Source organism: Rattus rattus, chromosome 2, assembly GCF_011064425.1.
Source record: "Rattus rattus isolate New Zealand chromosome 2, Rrattus_CSIRO_v1, whole genome shotgun sequence".
In the NCBI taxonomy this organism is placed as follows: domain Eukaryota; kingdom Metazoa; phylum Chordata; class Mammalia; order Rodentia; family Muridae; genus Rattus; species Rattus rattus.
The window spans coordinates 178,038,590-178,057,907 of record NC_046155.1 but is presented as its reverse complement, the minus strand read 5'-3'; the positions used below and the strand labels follow the sequence as shown (position 1 = coordinate 178,057,907).

At 49.0% G+C, this 19,318-nt stretch overlaps 1 protein-coding gene across 1 annotated transcript in view; it reads right to left on the bottom strand.

Annotated features, from left to right (window-relative positions):
* Positions 1 to 7,510: 7,510 nt before the first annotated feature.
* Cacng8 (calcium voltage-gated channel auxiliary subunit gamma 8) overlaps positions 7,511 to 19,318 on the bottom strand; it is a 22,055-nt gene continuing 10,247 nt past the window's right edge. Inside the window, exons 3-5 of the mRNA XM_032895216.1 lie at positions 12,314 to 12,397; positions 11,387 to 11,527; positions 7,511 to 8,395 (exon numbers count right to left, since the gene is read on the bottom strand). Coding sequence (XP_032751107.1) covers positions 7,635 to 8,395; positions 11,387 to 11,527; positions 12,314 to 12,397 — 986 coding nt within the window. The 3' untranslated portion in view covers positions 7,511 to 7,634. The remainder of the gene's footprint in view (positions 8,396 to 11,386; positions 11,528 to 12,313; positions 12,398 to 19,318) is intronic.

The following is a 19,318-nucleotide window of genomic DNA, read 5'->3' as shown; positions in this document are numbered from 1 at the left end:
CGGGGTGGACTCAGGTCTGAAGAAGGAGGGCTTGAATATGGGCTTCTGGGCTTGGAGGATGTGGACCTGGTCTGAGTCTGAGGGAGGAGAGCCTGGGTATGTAGTTTCAGGATTTCAGGGAGAAGGGCTGAACTCCTAGATATATGGGAGGAGAGCTTCAGTATAGGTTTCTGGCCCTGAGGGAAGAGGACTAGGGTCTGGACTCCTAGGTCTGAGGGAGGAGGCTGGTGCCTGGACTCCATGTTTGAGAGAGGAGGACTGGAACCTGACCCTTCAGTTTAGACAGGGGAGTGGGAGTGAGGGTGGGGTGGGGGTGGGGTGGAGTGGGGCTCCAGAGTCTGAGAAAGGAGAACTAGGGTTTGTATCCTAGAGTTGTCTTAATCCAATACTCCAAGGCCTGGAAGAGGCCCCGGTGGCCAGAATCCTCCATGTCAATAGATCAGTTTCAGTGTTCAAGTTCTCAGTCCCTCAGAAAGTAGAAAAGACAGACAGACTCTAGGGAATTAGGGGGATTGGGACACATGAAGCAGAGCAACTATCCTTATTGGATTTATTAGACTAGGTGCCCCTCGGGACCTGTCATACAGTTTCAGCTCCCCAAAGGGCACAGACCCAGACAGGGGACAGCCATGTGGCATGGCATGGCAGCAGGGCCTGATTCTTAACCCCTCACTCCCTCTCTCAGCCCTTGTGTGGACCACCCAGGTGGGAACCACCTTTTACCAACTCCTTCCTTCCCCAGGTGGCTCCTCCAGGTGCATCAGGAGCCATGACCAGGCCCCTAGAACACCCATGCCACCTCTGCTGTTTCTGCTCTGGACTTTCTGGTTGGAGCCCATACTGCCATCGGAGGTCACTGCCTGTATGTGACTCTCCTATCAGACTGGGCCAACTGTTCATGTCCTCTCCAGTATCCATTTCAAGGCCGGGTATAGAAGAAGCAGCCTGGGTAACGTGAATGAAGTATGGCTGAATGAATGAGATGGTATACACAGCTCCCTCCCCTAGACTAGGAAAATATGTGGCCTTTCCCTCTTCAATGTCTGTGAAGCCCACCACAACACTTAGCTCTGTTTCTACTTGGCTAAACCTACTTCTCTCCCTCATTCCATGACAAGGTGGACACAGTTCTGAAATGACAGGGGACTGGCATCTCCGAGTCCCCAGAAGACATTCCTGAGCACTGAGTTGTCATTACCGAATGAAGGAAATGTCACTGGATCTGCTTAGGGCTTGATGAGCTCCCAAAGCAAGATACACACTGTCGTCAGCAGGCTCTGGAAGGCGGGCAGCACAGCCTCATTTTGGGAGTCCTCCCGAGCCCCTCTTTGCTGCCTGCTATTGAACTGGTCCCCCCCCTTCCCCTGGCCCCTGGATCTCCCCATATTTCTGAGTCCCATCTGCTTTAGTAGCTGTGGAAATTCCATGTGTATTTGCTGTCTTCTTGTCTGTATGTTTTTCTGTCACTTTCCTTTTTAATTTTAAATGAAGAAAAAAGTATCTATTTTGTGGGGGGTGTAAGGGCATGTGTGTCGTGGTGCATATGTGGAAGTCAGAAGCAACTTGCAGGGATCAGTTCTTTCCTTCTCCTATGTGGGTCCCAGGGTGGAGATTGAACTCGGGTTGTCAAACCTGACAGCAAGTGCTAGCTCACTGACCCTCTTTAAGTTTTTTTTTTTTTTTTTAAATTGCTTTAAGAAAATGTCTCTCTCTGAAGATCAAGCATGCCTTGAACTGTGATGATCCCCCTGCCTCAGCCTCTTTAGTCCTGGGATTACAGGCGTGGGCCACTGCACTCAGCTCTCTATCATTTTCATAGGAAAATAATAGCCGCTTGGATTCTGTCTCCCCCTTCTTCCCACACAGCCCTCCCCCCAATGCTGGATCAAGACTTCTATCTGCAGTCACCTCTGTTGAGCTTGTCACCCCTGCTCACATTAATAAACCTTCTAGTCTCCCAGATCTTTTCCCAGCTCTGAGCAGCACTGGGCACAGATGGTGGACTTCCTCCTTAAAACATTACGTACTTTTCACCCTTCCTCCTTCCTTTTGTGCTAGGGATTGAACCTAGGGCAAAAGTTCAATCCCTGAGCCATACCCCAGCCCCTCGCTGGGAGATTCTAAGCAGGTACTATAGACTGAGCCATACACCCCACCAACACTTTTTTGCCTTGCAAGAGGGTCTGCCCTTCTGCCTACCCCCAAGCCACTCCTTCTCATAGAGAAGTCCCCAAATTTCTGACTGGAGTCATAACTCTATCCACATTACCCTTCAAAGTTCTCCCATTCCATGGCATTAAATGTCTTCTGAATGCTGATGTTACTAAAACTTGTATTTCTAGCCCTGACCTCTTCACCACTCTCATCATAGTCAACCTGATACCCTGACTTGGATTTCCAGAGGCATCACCAACTGGGCATGTGCAGAAAAGAGCCCTTGATCCCTCCCTCCTATCTAAAGTCTTCTATTCAGTATACAACCGTACAACTTCAACTCAGATTCCTAGCTCACACACAGTCTGTAAAATTCCACATTCCCAATGCTGGACACACACACACACACCCTTTTTTTCCCCTTGTTTTTGATAAAGGGTCTCACGAGCTTCGTAATCCTCTTGCCTTCATCTCACAAATACTGATTATAGGCATGAGCCACCATGCCTTTTCTGCAGTGGTGGCGATCCAGACAGGGTCTCCTGCATACTGGGAAAGTACTCTACCCACTGAGCTACGTTCCTAGGTCCTCTAGTCTTGTTTGGGAGAGTCTCGTGTAGCCAAGGATACCCTTGAACTCCTCATCCTCTTGTCTCCATCTCCTGAGTGCTGGATTATAGACATTCACCACTCTCTGCCCAGCCCACTTTCACAGCAATAAGATTCCGTTACTTTTCTTTTTTTTTAAATAAAACTATGACCCCAGCATACTTGAGCTTAAAGCTCACACACACACAAGGTTCCAAGGGCTCATCAGTCTTTTGTTCCCTACTCTTTGGAATTTGTAACTTAATTCACCCTTGTTCATACCCCTCACCTCGGCCAGCTTGAATGGCTCTGACCTGTCACATGGTTACTGTATCCTCCATAGCTTTTGTGGTCAGCTGAGAAAGTGAGGAAGTCTCATTGTACAGCCACGGTGGCCTGGAACTACACATTATTCCTATGTCAGCTTATGGAGGGCTGGGGTGTTTTAGGTATGCACCAGCAACTCCTAACTCCTGCTTTTCTTTTTTGTTTTGTTTTCCTGTGTTTTATTTTCTAAAATATCGCACGAATCCCAGACTCACTTCAAATTTCTTGTGGCCAAAAATGACCTTGAATTTTTGATCCTCCTGCCTCCAGCTCCCAACTGCTGGGTTCCCACATGGGCAGGCGCTACCACACGGAGTTTATGCAGTGGACTGAATCCAGGACCTTGTGAATGCTAAAAGAACAAGCGCTCTGAGGTGTGAGCCACGCCCCCGGGATCCTGCTTAGCCCTCCTTTACAGATCCTAACATTTACTGCTTGCCTCTCCCGCAGAGGCAGAGGTCGCAGAGCTGGCAAACCCTTGTCTGTCTTCTCACCACTTGCTGTGGTTTGAATATGAAATATCCCCCACAGGATGTAAATGTGGTTTTGGACTGTTGGGCTTTGGAGAGGTGATTAGATCCTGAAGGCTCAATCAATGGGTTAATCCTTTCGTGAGTTCATACTGTGGGATTATCAGCGGGTAGAGGTGAAAACAGGGTGGGACTAACTAAGGACGTGACTTGGTGTGCCTTGGAGCTGTCTAGTCCCAAACCTTTCTCTGCTGCCTGTATACCGTGAGGTTAGGAGTCTCTTCGGTTCAGATGATCTAGGACAAACTGTGCTGCTTTTCTTTTCTTCCTTTTTGTTCCAGGGATTGAATCTAGCCCCTCACACATGGTAGGCAACTGCTCTTATCACTGAGCCACGCCCCCAGCCCTTCATTGGGGGAATTCTAGGCAACTGTTCTACCACTGATTTATATCGTCAACCCTCATGTTACTTTTTCTTTGGAAATGTAGTCTCACCAAGCCAGCCTTGACCTCAGTAAGCAGGCGATCCTCCCTCCTCAGCTTCCTGAGGTCGGCACCACCAGAGCTAGGTTAGAAACATTTTCTCTTTTTGTAATGTTACCTGTATGTGTACATGCCCCATGGCTGTGTGAGAGAGGGGTGAGGATGGGAGGGGAGGGAAAGCACATGCACTTGTATGGAGATCATGACAGTGTTGGATCCCCTGCCTCTGGAGTTTTAGGCCACTGGATGTGGCCACTGGGATCTGAACTCTGGTCCACTGACAGAGCTGTAAGCATCCTTAACCACTGAGCCACCTCTCCAGCCCAATTATTTAATATTTAAAAAAAAGATTAGGTGTGGTGGTACACCTTTGATCCCAGTTCTCAGGAAGTAGAGGCAGACCTATGTGAGTTCCAGGTCAGTCTGACCTACACAAGAGATACCCTGTCCCAAAAACAGAAAAAGACAATAGACCATTCCGCCATACCTCACAATCTTACCTGCCTCTTGTCTCTGTGAAGTTTAGGTTTTCTGTTCCTGTTTTGTGTCTTCACATCATCTTACCTTTGATTGACAAGCTTTCCAGCCACTGTTTTGTTTTTTTTTTCTCTCCTCCCCTCTCAGGATTACCTTTGTCTTTGCTGTTTCTGAAGCACACCTGATTTTGATCTCTTCTGCCCTCCCTCCTCACCCCCCCCACCTCACTCTTCCTCCTGCCCACCCCCTACCTCTTTGTTTTGGGTTTGACCTTTGGACTACAGATCCCATCATGCCTGAGAACCCTTCACCCTCCCTGTACCAAGCCCTCCCCACGCCACTAATTTATATTCCTTTCCCCACATCTCAGCATCTCTTCCTGAACTGCCCTCACAGATTTCCTCCACGGTTCCTGACTCAGCCTCTCCACCTTCCAGTTCCCTCCCTCCTCCCGGCAGTGTTGAACGTAAGCTGGCTTCAGTCTCCCTGTATAGCTGAGGATGTCTCAGACTTCGGTCCTCCAGCCTGCACCTCCCAAATGCACTCATCACCATGCCTAGTTTATACAGTGCTAAGGATTGAGCCCAGGGCCTTGTGAATGCTGGACAAACACTCTCCCAGCTAAGCTGCATTCCCAGCGTTCACCCTGCATTTTGTGGTGCCAGCTTGATAGCTGGGGTTAGCCTCAAGTTTACAGCTCCCCTGCCTCAGCCTCACAAATACTAAGATTGTTAAGTATGCACCATTCATGTGGTCTCCTAAAAGCACATTTTTTTTTCATACCCAGGCTCATGCTTTCTTTCTCAGTCTATTTCTGCTGTCCTGCACTGCCACTACTGATACAGTACTAATAATCACTTCTTCCCTCTTGTCCTCTGAGATGGTTTTGCCTCCCTCTTAGAAGCCGTTTGAGGCAGGGCAGATAGAAGAGCATGTTTAACCTCCACCATCACTGGTGTGCAGACCTCGGGAACATTTGCAGAACAAATGAATAGGGTAAGGACCACTCTTTGCCTCCTGTGTCTAGCCTAAAACCCCTACCCTGTTCAGTTCTGCTGTCCTCTCTTACTCACTCGCCTTAGAAGAAAGCCCAGGCCTCTCAGCCTAGAACTCAGGGCACTGCTGAAACTGGTGTGCAGATCCACTACCTCACCCCTCAACTTTGCACTCGGACGGCAGCATCCGAGAGTCGTCGTCTTCCACCCCCTACCCCAGGCGCGTCTTGCTGCTTTGCTTCTCTGGGTTTTTGACTAAGTTGCCTTCATCTCCATCAGCACATACCAGACTGGTCCTTTAAGTCCCGATGTCACATACTCTAGGGTTTTTCCATTCCTCCTGCGGAGTATTTGGCAGTTGTGTCCTCAGGTGACCACTGTGACCCTGAGTGGCCTGGGTTGCATGGTTTTGACACTGAGAGCAGAGCGGTGATCTGTCACCCCAGATCCCAACCCACACACCACATGATGCCAGTAGTTCCTTAGGAGTTGGTGGGTGAGTAGTTGAATTAATGGCCCCAACTGCCTGAGCCTCCTAAACTACCAGTTGCCATACCCAAGACCCAGAGTTTCTATAAGGGCATTTTGCCTCCCAACAATGGACCTTTGCCACTTAACTCTTACCTCAAAGTCTCTGTCTTTATGCGCCATCCCCTCTCTTTTTTTTTCTTCTTTTCTTTTCTTTTCTTTTTTTCGGAGATGGGGACCGAACCTAGGGCCTTGCGCTTGTTAGGCAAGCGCTCTACCACTGAGCTAAATCCCCAACCCCTCGCCCTCCCCTCTTAAAGTCAATTCATGGCCCTTTTTGCTGACCTTATAATGTAAGTCCTCACTTAACTCTTGAACCAGTTTGTCTCCATGCTCTTTTCCCAACCTAACCTGACCCTTCACAGCCTGGAAGTGTCTTTCTCTCCCTTTGTATGTTAAATTTTCTCTCTCACCCCAGATCTGACTGGCTAGTACAAAAACTAATTATCCCCTAAAAAAAAAAAAAAACCAACTACCCCTTCTTGGAACACTTTGTAGCATCTCAGACTCCCATCCCATAAATTGTACCTTCTTTTTTAAAATGCAAAAGTCTCATAGTTGAGGCTGGCCTCAACTTCAATATACAAATATACAGCACAGGATGGCCTTGAACTCTGGACTATCCTTTCGCCTTCCAAGTGCTGGATTCACAGGTGTTTACCACAATGCCTAGTTTATGCAATGCTGGGAGTGTAACCCAGGGCTTGTGATAGGCAAGCACTTTAGAAACTGAACTACAGCCCTAGCGGGCCTCCTCATTTCTAAGAGTCATTTACCGGGTATGTACGTGATTCTGTGATTAATGGTCTCAAGTACAAGATGGGAACTCTCTGAAGACGCCAGAGACCCTATTTTCTTCCCATCTGTGTGTTCAATGGTGGGTACAATGCCTAGAGGTTATACGCGCACACACATAAAATTTCCAAGAATGAATGAACGGATGCGCCTTGCGTTTATGTCCCCTCCTCCCTAGCACCACCTTCGATACCATCACCTGGTACACAATAGGTGCTTAATAAGCCCTTGTCGAAAGATGAGTGAAAAAGTGAACTAAATGTCAGCGCGTCCCTCCCTTGGCCTTTGCCTTCTGCTGGTCTGTCTCTTTATACAGAACATGTGTATATATAGTTGTAGATGTAACTCTATATTCTTGTGTTATGAGCCCCTCTCCAGGAGTTGGGCTGGGCTGGGCTGGGCTGGGCTGGGCTGGGCTGGGCTGGGCTGGGAGTCCCTCCCTCCCCTCCCCCCGCCCCGCCCCCACATGCACACAGCAAAACATTTAAAAAGAAAACATCTCAAAACTGCAAAAAACACCACGGGCCCTCCCTCCCTCCCCTGAAATCTTCCCAACACAAAAATAAAACACAGCGCTCCCACGCTGGAGCCCCTTTTCCCGTCCCGTCCCCCTCCCCAAGGTCCCTGCTTCGGAGCGTGAAGGGGTTCCCCACGTTCCGGGTTAGAGGGTGAGGAGAGGGGCTAGAAGGCCCAGCGGTGTCCAGCGCGCTCGCGGGAATAGACCTGGGGGGCACCCCGATCCGGCGGCCTCGTTGCACGCGCGCCCGCGCACGCGCCCCGGACACGCCCCCCCGGCTCCCCGCGAGGGCGCACTCCCCTACACGGGCGTGGTTTTCCTGTTGAGCGTGTTGGTGTTGGACGCGGCGGCCTCTTTGGACAGCGTCCCGGGCGCGGGCGCTGCAGGAGCGGGCGGCGCGGGCGCCGGCGCAGCGGGCGGTCCGGTGACCGTGACCGTGACGCCGGACGCCGCCTCCTTGGGGAAGGCGTTGTGCAGCGTGAGGAAGCCCGCTGAGCTCCCTCGGTCCCGCTCCGAGCCCGTCCCGCCGCCCCCCGCTGCCCCGGCCGCCCCGCCGTAGGCACCCACGCCGGCACCGCCGCCTCCACCCCCGGCGCTCGCCAGCCCCGCAGCCACGCTGCCCTTGGACGGGTCGCGACTGAGCGTGTACATGGAGATGTCCGTGGAGGCGAAGCCCGGGCCCCCGGGGCCGCCGGGAGACGCATCCCGCGATGGCGAGGCCTCGCTGGAGCCTCGGGAGCTGGAGCGGGAGCGGCGGCGGTAGCGGAAGCGGTAACTGGGCAGACGGAGGATGGCCGAGGGGCCGCTCCCGCCACTGCCGCCCGCGCCGCCGCCGGCCTTGAGTAGGTCCGAGCGTGATTGGCAGTGTGCCTCGCGGCTGCGCTCGATGTAGATGTTGACGGCTAGCACGCCGATCACCTCGGCCAGGATGAATGACAGCCCGCCGAAGTAGAAGGACCAGCCATACGAATAGTGGTTTTTCTTCTCCTCGTCCCTCTTGGGGCCTGGCTCGCCCGCGTTTGCCGATATGTACACGATCACCCCGATGATGTTGCTCAGGCCTGGATGGAGACGGTCATGTGGGAGCCTCGAGGCCTCTAGGGCCTGAGGACTTCCGACTGTCTTAAATCCCCAAGACTCTAAGCCAGGTAGGTACCCCACTGGCTAAACTGTATCCCAGGAGTCTAACCCCTAGACCCAATGGACTAAAAACTATTCAAAGTGTCTAAGCCTTGATCCCACTGGATTAAACTCTACCTCAAGAGTCTTAAGTCCACGGGGTTGGGGATTTAGCTCAGTGGTAGAGCGCTTGCCCAGGAAGCGCAAGGCCCTGGGTTCGGCCCCCAGCTCCAAAAAAAAAAACCAAAAAAAAAAAAAAAAAAGAGTCTTAAGTCCTGCCTACCTGGTCTAAGCTCCACCCCCATTGGGGGTCTAAGCTCCACCCCCATTGGGCGTCTAAGTACTCCACTAGTCTAAGAGGCTAGAAGCCATTTCTACTGGACTAAATTCCACGCAGGAGTCTTAAATCCTATATCCATTAATTTAACTCCACTCCTATTTTTGCTGGGCTAAATTCTACTTCAGCAATCTGAGCCCTGCCTCATTGGCCCAAACCCTACCCAGCAATATAAAGCCTGTTTGCTAAACTCCACCCAAGAGCTTAAGCTCCACCTTTACTAAACTAAATTCCACCCTAAGAGTCTAAGCCCCGTTGTCATTGGTTTGAACTTCACCCCTACGAAGCTTAAGTACCCCTCCAATGAGCTAACTCTGCCTCAGGAATCTAAGTCCGCCTTCAAGAGTCAAAACTCTTCCAGAGAAGTCCAAGGTCTGTTCCCATCAGCCTAAGCCATCTTCAGAAATCTAAGTTTGGGACTTAGATTCAGAAATCTAAGCCCCTCCTGCATTAGCCTAAAGTACTTCCCTTGGAGATCTGGCCTCTGCCCTCTGTGTTAGCTCCATTCCCTAGTTAACATTGGCCCTACTTTTACCTGGCCCAGCCCCCCTCCTCCCCGGTTCATTTCGTAAGTCTCGACTATATGGTTCGAAATTGCACCCATATGTGGTCAAGGCCTTGACTCAGATCTTACCTTCTGAGGAGATTTCTGGCAATGGCTGACAATGGCTTATCTCTGTCCTAATAATCTTAACTCTTTTCCACGGTCTAGGTATCACCCCCAGGTAGTCCATGTTCTGCCCCTTCTTGTCTAGCCTCCACTGGCCTAAACTCTGCCCCAGCACATCTAGGCTCAACCCTGACTGGTCTTAAATCTACCCTTCCGGGGTTGGGGATTTAGCTCAGCGGTAGAGCGCTTGCCTAGGAAGCGCAAGGCCCTGGGTTCGGTCCCCAGCTCCAAAAAAAAAAAAAAAAAATCTACCCTTCCTGAGGTAGTCTCAGGCCAGGCTCGGTTTCCAGCTCCTGTCCAAAGTATAAACCCGTGTCTTCCTCGGGTTCCTCCCTCTTCTCCTTTCGCTGCTAATGATGTAATTCTACTTTAAGTCTCTAGGCTCGGTCCATTGCTGACCTAACTCCCTGCACTAGAGTCCTAGCCTAGCTGTGTAGCCTAATTCGCTCTGGCTAGCCTCAAGTCCATCCTTATTAGAATAGATCGCCTTTGTACTCCAGGCCCAACCTCCAGTTTTCTAAACCCCAGGCCTTGTAGATGCAGGCTAGATTTCCACCCTGCCACGTACCCCTCCCAGACCTAAGTGGCCCTGCCCCCTGCAGATCTAGACCACCCCTCTCTCCAACACATACCCTGCCATTTAAATGTGTTAAAACTCCCTTCTAGGAGTCTAAGCCCCATCTTCATTAATTTAATCTCCACAGGGGTGAGGGAGTCCAAATGCTGTGGAATCTCAGCTCAGTTTCCACTGAGCCTAAAGTACAGCCCTTGTGTACAAGGGAGACTGTTCTGCATTTTACCCCACTTTCTAGCCCAAATCTTACCATTAATGAGTGGGTCTCCTAAAGATTTATTATCCTGGGTGTCTGCTACCCTAGACCCAGTTTGGTTTTTTTTGTTTTGTTTTGTTTTGTTTTTTTTTTGTTTTGTTTTTTTTTTTTTTTGAGGGGGGGGGGGTTGAGATTTCCCACAATGCCTACCCAGCCTTCAAACTCTGTGTAGTCAAAGCCGATCCTTGAATTTCTGGTCCTCCTGGATTACAGGCAGGCATCGCTACATTAACTTATGCTTTGCTGAGGATGGAACCCAGGGCTTTGTGCACTCTGTCATATTTACAACCCAAGGCCCTACCTAACTCTTGAAGTAACTGACTCCACATTCTGGCCTGGGTCTAGCTTCTTGTATAACCTCTCTCCTCTTAAAATTTCCAGAAAATGCCCTTCCTCCTCAAACAGGCAAAGCCCAGACTTTCCCACGCAGAGCCTCTGTTTCCTTTCCCTGGGCTTAGAACAGTGGCTCTCAACGTTCCAAATGCTAAGACCCTTTAATGCAGTTCCTTATGTCGTGGTGACCCCCAACCATAAAATTATTTTCATTGCTATTTCATAACTGTAATTTTCCTACCTTTATGAACTGTAATGTAAATATCTGATATGCAGAATATCTGATATGGGACCCCTGTGAAAAAGCCATTCAGTGCCCCCCCCAAGGGTATTGTGACCCACAGGTTGGGAGCCTCGAGTTTAGAAGGTTTTAGGACCAGCCCCTTTTAGTATTTACCCAGGTAATTTTCTTCTTCTTCAGTCCCTGTCTTCCTAAGGCCAGTCCCATCTCCCTATTCTTAGACTCCAAATGTCTCAGGTTCCCTCCCCCTTCCCAGACGCCTCCCGTTATGTCTCTAGGACAGCTAGGGAAACTCCCCTTCTTGCCTCCCACTTTACTCACAGTCTGAGCAGGCTAAAAGCCTAAACCTAAATCTACCTTACCCAGGCGGAGGTGGCACAGCTTGGGAGGCGCCTAGGAAAGCTCGGGTCCCCAGGGGGCGCTTGAGGCAGACTAGCTTTGCATTAGCACGCGCCCATGCACCCGCAGACACGCACGCGCGTTCGTGGGTGGGCCCCGCCGCCCCTTCCCTCTGCCTCTCACCTGCTGCCACGAACAGGATCCCTGCGCCCAGGATGATGTTCCTTTTGGATTTGTAGACGCGAGAGGCAGCTACGCACACGCCCCCGAGCAGCAGCAGGATGGCGCTCAGGATAGGAAAGATGCTGGAGGCCCGGACTACTCCTAGGGGAAAAGAAAGAAAAGAGAGGGGACCAGAGGAGAGAGCGAGGGCGGTCAGGCGGACCACTGCGCCCCGGGCCCACCGCGCCTCCTGCCTGCTTCCCTCTCCGCTTTGCTAAATTTAGTTCGCCAATTCTGCTACTCCGGTTCTTTTTGTCTCATTTCCCCCTCCTTTTAAAAAAGTTTTTCTTTGATTTTCTTCATCTCTCCTCCTTTCTCTCTGCATCTTTATCACGTTTCTCGCTCCCACCCCTTCTGTCTTCATCCTCTCCTGCCTATATCTCCATTTTCATCCCTGTCTCCCTCCCTGCGTGTTCATCCTCTACCCCCCCACCCCTTGCTCTTTTTTTCTTTATCTCTCACTCTCCCTTTCCACTCGTTCTTTTCTACTCTTTCCTGAAACCCTTGACAATCGAATTCTGCGGTTTCTGAGCCCGGTTAAAGCAACCAATCATAATTAAGGCTTTGCCACGTTCTCATGATAACCACTTAATCACACCACAGAATTCCCCGGGGGAGTATCAGTCCAGGCTGCAAATTGCCGGACCGCCACAACAATCAGTCTACAACCCTTTACTATACATAGTTGTCAGGCCAAGACTTCTAACTGACCAATCACCACCCTAGGCCCCTCTGGCCCGGGGAGATAAGCATCTGGACCCGGATTGGCTGGGAAACTAATCTAGGTTTGAGGTTCAAGCTCCGCCCAGTCCCTTCCTCCGCCCCTCTTCTTCCACGCATCCGCAGCACCCTTAGTCATCCCACCCAGATCCTTGACACCCCACGTACGGAGCAGGTACTCCGCGCTGTCGTGGTCGTAGTCCGTGTCCTCCGGGAAGTGGTTGATCTTCACGCAGACACCTCTTTTCAACCCTGGAGAGGGGATGGGGACGGTGGGGAGGGGCGGTCTTCAGAGTTAGGGGAGGGGTGACCCTGTGTTCTGAGAGACCCTCCCCTACTCAAATGCACGCTCCCAGGTCCCTATCTTTGTCCTTAATCTCTCGCTGGTTGAGAGGTAAGAATCCACGTCCCCAACTAGTGTCGGGTCAAACTTTGCACCCCTCAGATCTGTTTCCCATCTGTATTAAGGATGTTTTTTTTTTCTTTAAAGAAAAAGAAAGGGGGTGGGGTGGAAAAAGGAAAGGATAAATACCTGTAATCCAGCCCTATGCCAGAGGTAGAGGAAAGAGGATGGGAAGTTCAAGGTCACTGGGCCACAGAGTTTTGAGGCCAGTCTGGGATATTTGAGGTAGGAGTGAAAATAGGAGAAAGGGGGAGGGGGAACGAAGAAATACCGCTTAGTTTGTGTGGCTTCCCATTTCCCCTGCAAGTAAGTCAGTGTTGGCCACTGCCACCTCGAGGCACTGCCATGCCTAAGCTTGTTAAGAAGGGTGAAAATGCGTGGAAAAGCCAGGGACTTCGAAAACATCGCACTTCCTGAGAACCCAAAGATCATCTTGCAGCTTTCCCCTTCCCTCTCTGTTCTTCATCCTCCACCCAGCGAACCCGTCTATCTCATCTGTGGGAACAGAGTCTGTTTTCTGCTTGTGGCGCATAGCTGGAGAAAAACAAATTGCATAAATACGTTTATTCTCAACTCCCAGCTACCTCCAACCTGTGGGTCTTTGCAGATGTAAGAGTTATTCTGCAGAAACAACTCAAGGGCGTGTGTGCCCGCGTGCACACACAAGTTGAACCAGTTCGGCTTTCTAGGGCTAACAGTTCCCTGAGCTGCCCCTTGTAGTAAGTACATGCATCAGGTAGACTTTTTGATAATTCATTTTTTGCAAGCTGCCAGTTCCTAAAGGGGGAGAGGCTAAGGTTTGACTTCCGTCCTGACCATTGCATTGCACAGAGTCTGGCTCCCAGGATGCCTCAAGGAAGGGATGGACGGATGGATGGAATAATTAATGACTATAAAGACAGCAGAAAGAAGTTGGAACAAGTCAGGCAAAGGAACATAGGTGAAGAAATGAGAATAAAGGAAAGAATGAGTCTGAGGCGGTAAGCTGGGAAGACCTACATGTTTAAATGCTTCCTGTGTTGATTAACATACTTGACAAGCAGTGACAGAGAACCTTAGGGGTTTGGGAGGTGGTTCAGTGGTAAAATGACTTGCTCTATAAGCATGAGGGCCTGAGTTCAAATCCAAGCACCCACTTAAAAAAAACAGACACTATCACATATGCCTATTACTCCAGTGCTAGTGGCAAAAGATCAGAACAGGAGGATCCTTGGATTAGCTGCCTGCCAGTCTAACTTCAGGTTCAGCGAGAGAGTCTGTCTCAAGGAAGTAAGGCCCGAGAGTGGATACATCAGGACATCCTCTTCTGCCTTTTACCTGCACGCCTGCACGTTCATGTGCGCACACACACACACACACACACACTATATACACACATACACACTACACACACACGCACACACACACACTATATACACACACGCACACACACACACATACACACACACACACAAGAAGTAATGGAGATGGTAAGGTGGTCCAATGGACAAAGGTACTTGCCACCGAGCTTGACAAACTGACTTTGATCCCTGGGACTCACACCATAGATGGAAAGAACATGTCTGGCCCATTAATTAATTAAATTAAAATGAAAAATGAAGAGATAAGGTTGGTGTCATGTACAGACCAGATGTTTGATACTAAGGATTCCACCTTTTGAGCTGGAGAGATGGTACAGTGGTTAAGAGCAGTATTGCAGAGGACCCAGATTGAGCTCCTAAGACCATCTAACAACTGTCTCTCACTTTGGTTCCAGGGGATCCAATGCCCTTTTCTGGTTTCTGTGTGCACCAAGCACATACACAGTGTATATATGAATATCAAGGCAGACTACATACACAGAAAATAAAAATAATATTTAAAAAATCCCACTGTTTTCTGTTGGGTTATACCATCCTTGTTCTGTAACCTTGTTAACATATATGCTAACTGCATCTGTGCCTTCACATATAAAAAAAAAAATACAAAGTATAGGACCTGACTCACGTTGATGTGAAAACAGGATCCAGGTATAGGATCCTATTAGTAAATGCATGAATGTTCTGTTATCTATTGTAACCTGTGCCGGTCACTTTTATGTCCATTTGGCACAAGCGAGAGTAATTTTGAAAGAGAAACGTTCAACTGAGAAAAAATGCTCCCACCAGATTTGCCTATGGGAGAGCTGATGGTGCATTTTCTTGACTGGCGATTGGTACGAGAGGGCCCAGATCACTGTTGGTGGCACCACCCCCAGGCTGGTGCAAGTCATGAGGAGCAAGCCATAGGCAGTGTTCCTCCATGGTCTCTGCTTCATTTTTGGCCTCCTGGTTCCTGCCTCAAGTTCCTGTTCTGACTTCCCTGGGTGATCGACTACAAACTGTAGGATGAAATACTTTCTCCTCCCCAAGTTACTTCTGGTCGTGGTGTTTCAGCACAGCAACGGAAGCCTCAGCTAGGACCCTTTGTGCAGATGTGGAAAACAAGGCACAGAAAGTCTCAGCAGTTCAGCACTGATGGATGAAGGAAGCAGAACTCACACAAAAGGGTTCAAACACACACCACTGGATGGCCAGCATCTGGGATGTTCATCAGTGCATTTCCAATATCCCAAACATAGCCTCACCCATAGTAAATGCTTACTATATACATGTAGTGAGGGCTGGGTATGGAGCCCTGTTGGTAGAATGTTTGACTGACATGCACAAGGCCAGAGGTTCTATCCCCAGCACTACATAAGCAGGACATGGTGGTGCACCTGGAGATAGACGCAGGGAATTCAGAAGTTCGCAGTTATTCTTGGTCACATAGCAAGTTAGTGATTGACCTGGGTTACAAGACAGGACAAGGAAGGGGGCATGGAGCTTGTAATGAGAGAATGAATGAACAGGCTAAGATGCAAATAAAATATTTTGGGGGGCCAGCAGGTAGGCTTGGTGGATAGAGGAGCTTGCTACCAAGCCTGATGATCTGAGTTCCATCCCCAAAACCCACCTGGTGGAAGGAAAAAAATCTACTCCCCAGAGTTATCCTCTAACCTCCAGATGTTCACTGTGGTGCACATTCTCCACAGTGAACATGCACATGAAAGCATGCATACACACAATAAGTAAATAAACAAGTAAATAAATGAATGAATAAATAATGTGATGCAAATTTGGTTTAAAAGATGTTAGGGGCTGGAAATATGGCTCAGCAGTTAAAATATGTCTTATTTTTGCAGAGGACCCGAGTTCTATCATCAGCACCCACATTTAGGACCACCTGTAACTCCAGCTCCAGGGTAATATGACCATCATGACCCTCTTCTGGCCATCATGAGCACTGCACTTACATGTGCGCGCATGCGCGGATACACACACACACACACACACACACACACACACACACACACACACACCCCTATCTAAAATTTCAGAGTCACTAATCGTTTTGGTCTGGTGAAGAATGGTCTCACTGTGTAGCCGAGGCCAGCCTCAAACTCGCCATCCTCTCTCCTCATCCTCCTGGTTGGTGAGATGGTTAAGTGTGCAGCACCACACTCAGCCCACTCTACCACCTTGCATCCACTGGGATGACAAATGACAGAAAAGTAGGTAACAAGTGTTGACAAAATGTGCAGAAACTGGAGTCTGTGTGCACCAGTGTCAGGAATAAAGTGTAGTTAGGCTACTGTGGGACATGGTATGGTTTGTAGGGTCCTCAAAAAGTTAAAGGTAGTGGGGCTGGAGAGGTGACAGCTCGGTGGTTAAGAGCACTCAGTGCTCTTGCAAGTGACCTGAGTTCAGTTCCTGGCACCCAACTGGCAGTTCATAACCATCTCTAACTCTAGTTCCAGCAGCTCTGATGCCCTCTTTGAACCACCAATTCATGGTACCCAAAAAGTGGGAACAGAAAACACTGACTGCACTTGTTATCGAGGAGGATGCAGGAGGGCCAGCAGTTCAAGGTCATCCTAGGCTGTATATTGAATTAAAGGCCAGTCTCAGCTATGCACTACCTTGTTAGAAAGTGACAATAATCTGAATCCTCTCCTAAAATGAAGTAGCTAGACAAACCGAATGTAATGTGTGCATGCAGTGGTGTATTATTCAACCGTTAAAAAGGAATTATGCTGATGATACAGCTCAGTGCACAGAGTGTTGGCCCTACTGCACCAGAGGAGCTGGGTTTGATTCCCCAGAACCTCCTAAACCTGGCTGATGGCAAAGAAGCATGTCATCCCATCAGGAGCTCAAGGTCATGAGTTCAAGGTCATCCAGGCAGCTCCTGGGTTCCCCCAGGCTACTTAATATTGTGTTCAAAACCAGTCCAAACTGGGCATGGTGGTACACACCTTTAATCGTAGTACTGGGGGGGGGGTGCAGAGGCAGGAGGATTTCTATAATATGGAGGCCAGTCTGCTATACATAATGAGTTCTAGGACAGCCAGGGCTACACAGAGAAACCATGTCTCAAAAAAACTTTTAACAAAGGAAAAACCTCAAGCCAAAATAAATAAATAAATAAATAATCACTACAAGAGGGAATTTCCAGAACAAAAATAGAATGTATAAAATGTATAAAACCTTCACAATGAAACCGTTGTTGAGTATCCTTAGTGTATGCTAATAAAGGACTTTTGGACTATGAAACTCGCTGTAACATGCTTGAGCTTTGAGGCTGTGATGCTAAGTGAAATAAACCAGCCACACGACAAAAACTGTATCATTTGGTGTCAAGATGGCTCAGCCTGTAAGGGTGACTGCCACCAAGCCCTAAGGTCTGAGTTCAATCCCTGAGACCCACGTGGTAGAAAGAGAAAAAAAAACTAAAGAAAGTTGTCCTCCTGACTCATGCTCATGCCTTGATACAGGCATACTCATCCACCTACATATACACACACGCATCTACACGCACGCATATACACATACGCATACACACCCACCCACATACACACCCACCCACATACACACACGAATATACAGGGACATTAGGAAAAAGTTTGAAATGTAATAAAAAATAAAAAAAATGTATAGGGGGACCAGGGGAACCAAATTCAGAAATACGGGGAGTAGAACCGTGGGGACCAAGGTGAGGGAATGGGGAAAGGTTCGATGGTTTTCCCGAGGGTTGGAGGCACTCTGGAGACTAGTTCTAGAACACCAAGAATGCAGTCAGCGTGACCGAGCTGCGTGCTTAACAGTGAGTTAAGGTGGCGCTACGGTGTAACTCGGGGTAGAGGGCCAGTCTAGCACAGGACCCAGAGCACCGGGAGGGAACCAGTGCCCCGGGGTGAGGGCACACAGGACAGTAATCAGGAAGGCGAGGCATTCAAGGTCATCCAGGGCCTCAACCTGCTCCCTGCTCGCCTGTAAGAACAAAAAACCACCATAATAGAAAACTAGATCACTGTTCTCTCTGAATACACAGCGCGAGAGAAGATGCTGGGTAAACCTGACAGGCCATGTTCGAGACCCAGAACCCATGTAAGAAGGCAGATGTGGTGGTGCACAGTTGCAATCCCTGCACGATAAAGAGAGGACATGGAAATGACAAACCCGCCCGGAAGTTCACTGGCTAGCTAGCCTAGACTGCACCATGACAGCAGCAAGAAAGAGAAAGTTGTTCTCTGGCCTCCACACATGTGCCGTGGTATGGCTCCTGTATGTGAGCAAGCAAGAACACACCACACACACACACACACACACACACACACACACACACACACACACAAATATGTAAAAGAGTTTTTTTGTTTTTTTGTTTTTTAAGATAGGGTTTCTCTGTATAGTCCTGATTCCCTCGAACTCACTCTGTAGACCAGGCTGGTCTTGAACTCATAGAGATCCACCTGCCTCTGCCTCCCAAGTGCTGGGATTAAATGTGTGTGCCACTACATCCCTAAGTAAATGTTTTTTAAATTAGTAAGATGATAAATGAATTTATAATGTGTATATTTTGTTACAATTTTAAAAAAGGAAAAAAAATCCTATGAATGTAAACTTTCATATCTCTCTCTCTCTCTCTCTCTCTCTCTCTCTCTCTCTCTCTCTCTCTGTCTCTCTGTGTGTGTGTGTGTGTGTGTGTGTGTGTGTGTGTGAAGGAAGGTAAAAGGTCAACTTTGCAATTTTGGGTGTCTTCCCCAATCATTCTCCATCATTTTCTTTGAGACAGGGCCTTCAACTGAACCTGGAACTCATCAATTCAGCTAAGCTGTCTGGCCAACAAACTCCTGGACCCTCCTATCTCTATCTTCCCAGCTACATTCCCTGAATTCTATCTGTCAGCGCACTCACAGTGGTGTGATGAGTTAGGATGATGGTCTCAGGTTTCCACCTCAGAGTGTTTCAGAGTCACGTTAAGACCGATCGCTAAAACACACAGAGGGCTCAGCCAACTTGGACAAAGCCCTGAGTCCCATCCCCATCGCTGCATAAACCAGGTATATTAACCCACGCCAGCACTCAGGATGTACAGAAGGAGGATCGAGAGTTCAATCCATCGTTGGCTACACACCAAGTTCAAGGCCAGCCTGGGATACTGTGACTGTAATTATCAATTCTGCACCTAGGACCCAAGCTTCTGGATACACCTGTGAAGGATTGTCTAGATTAAGGTTAGCTTTCGGTGAAGAGGTTTTTAATTAAATTAGTTGATGCAAGAATATTTAATTGTAAGTTATGACCACCACCACTATATAGAGTGGAGAAGGTAGGACACTGAGATGTCCCAGTAGATAAAAAGGTGCCCTTCTGTGGAGACTGGTGAGCTGGCTTTGATACCAGGAACCCATTTGGGGCGGAGGGTAA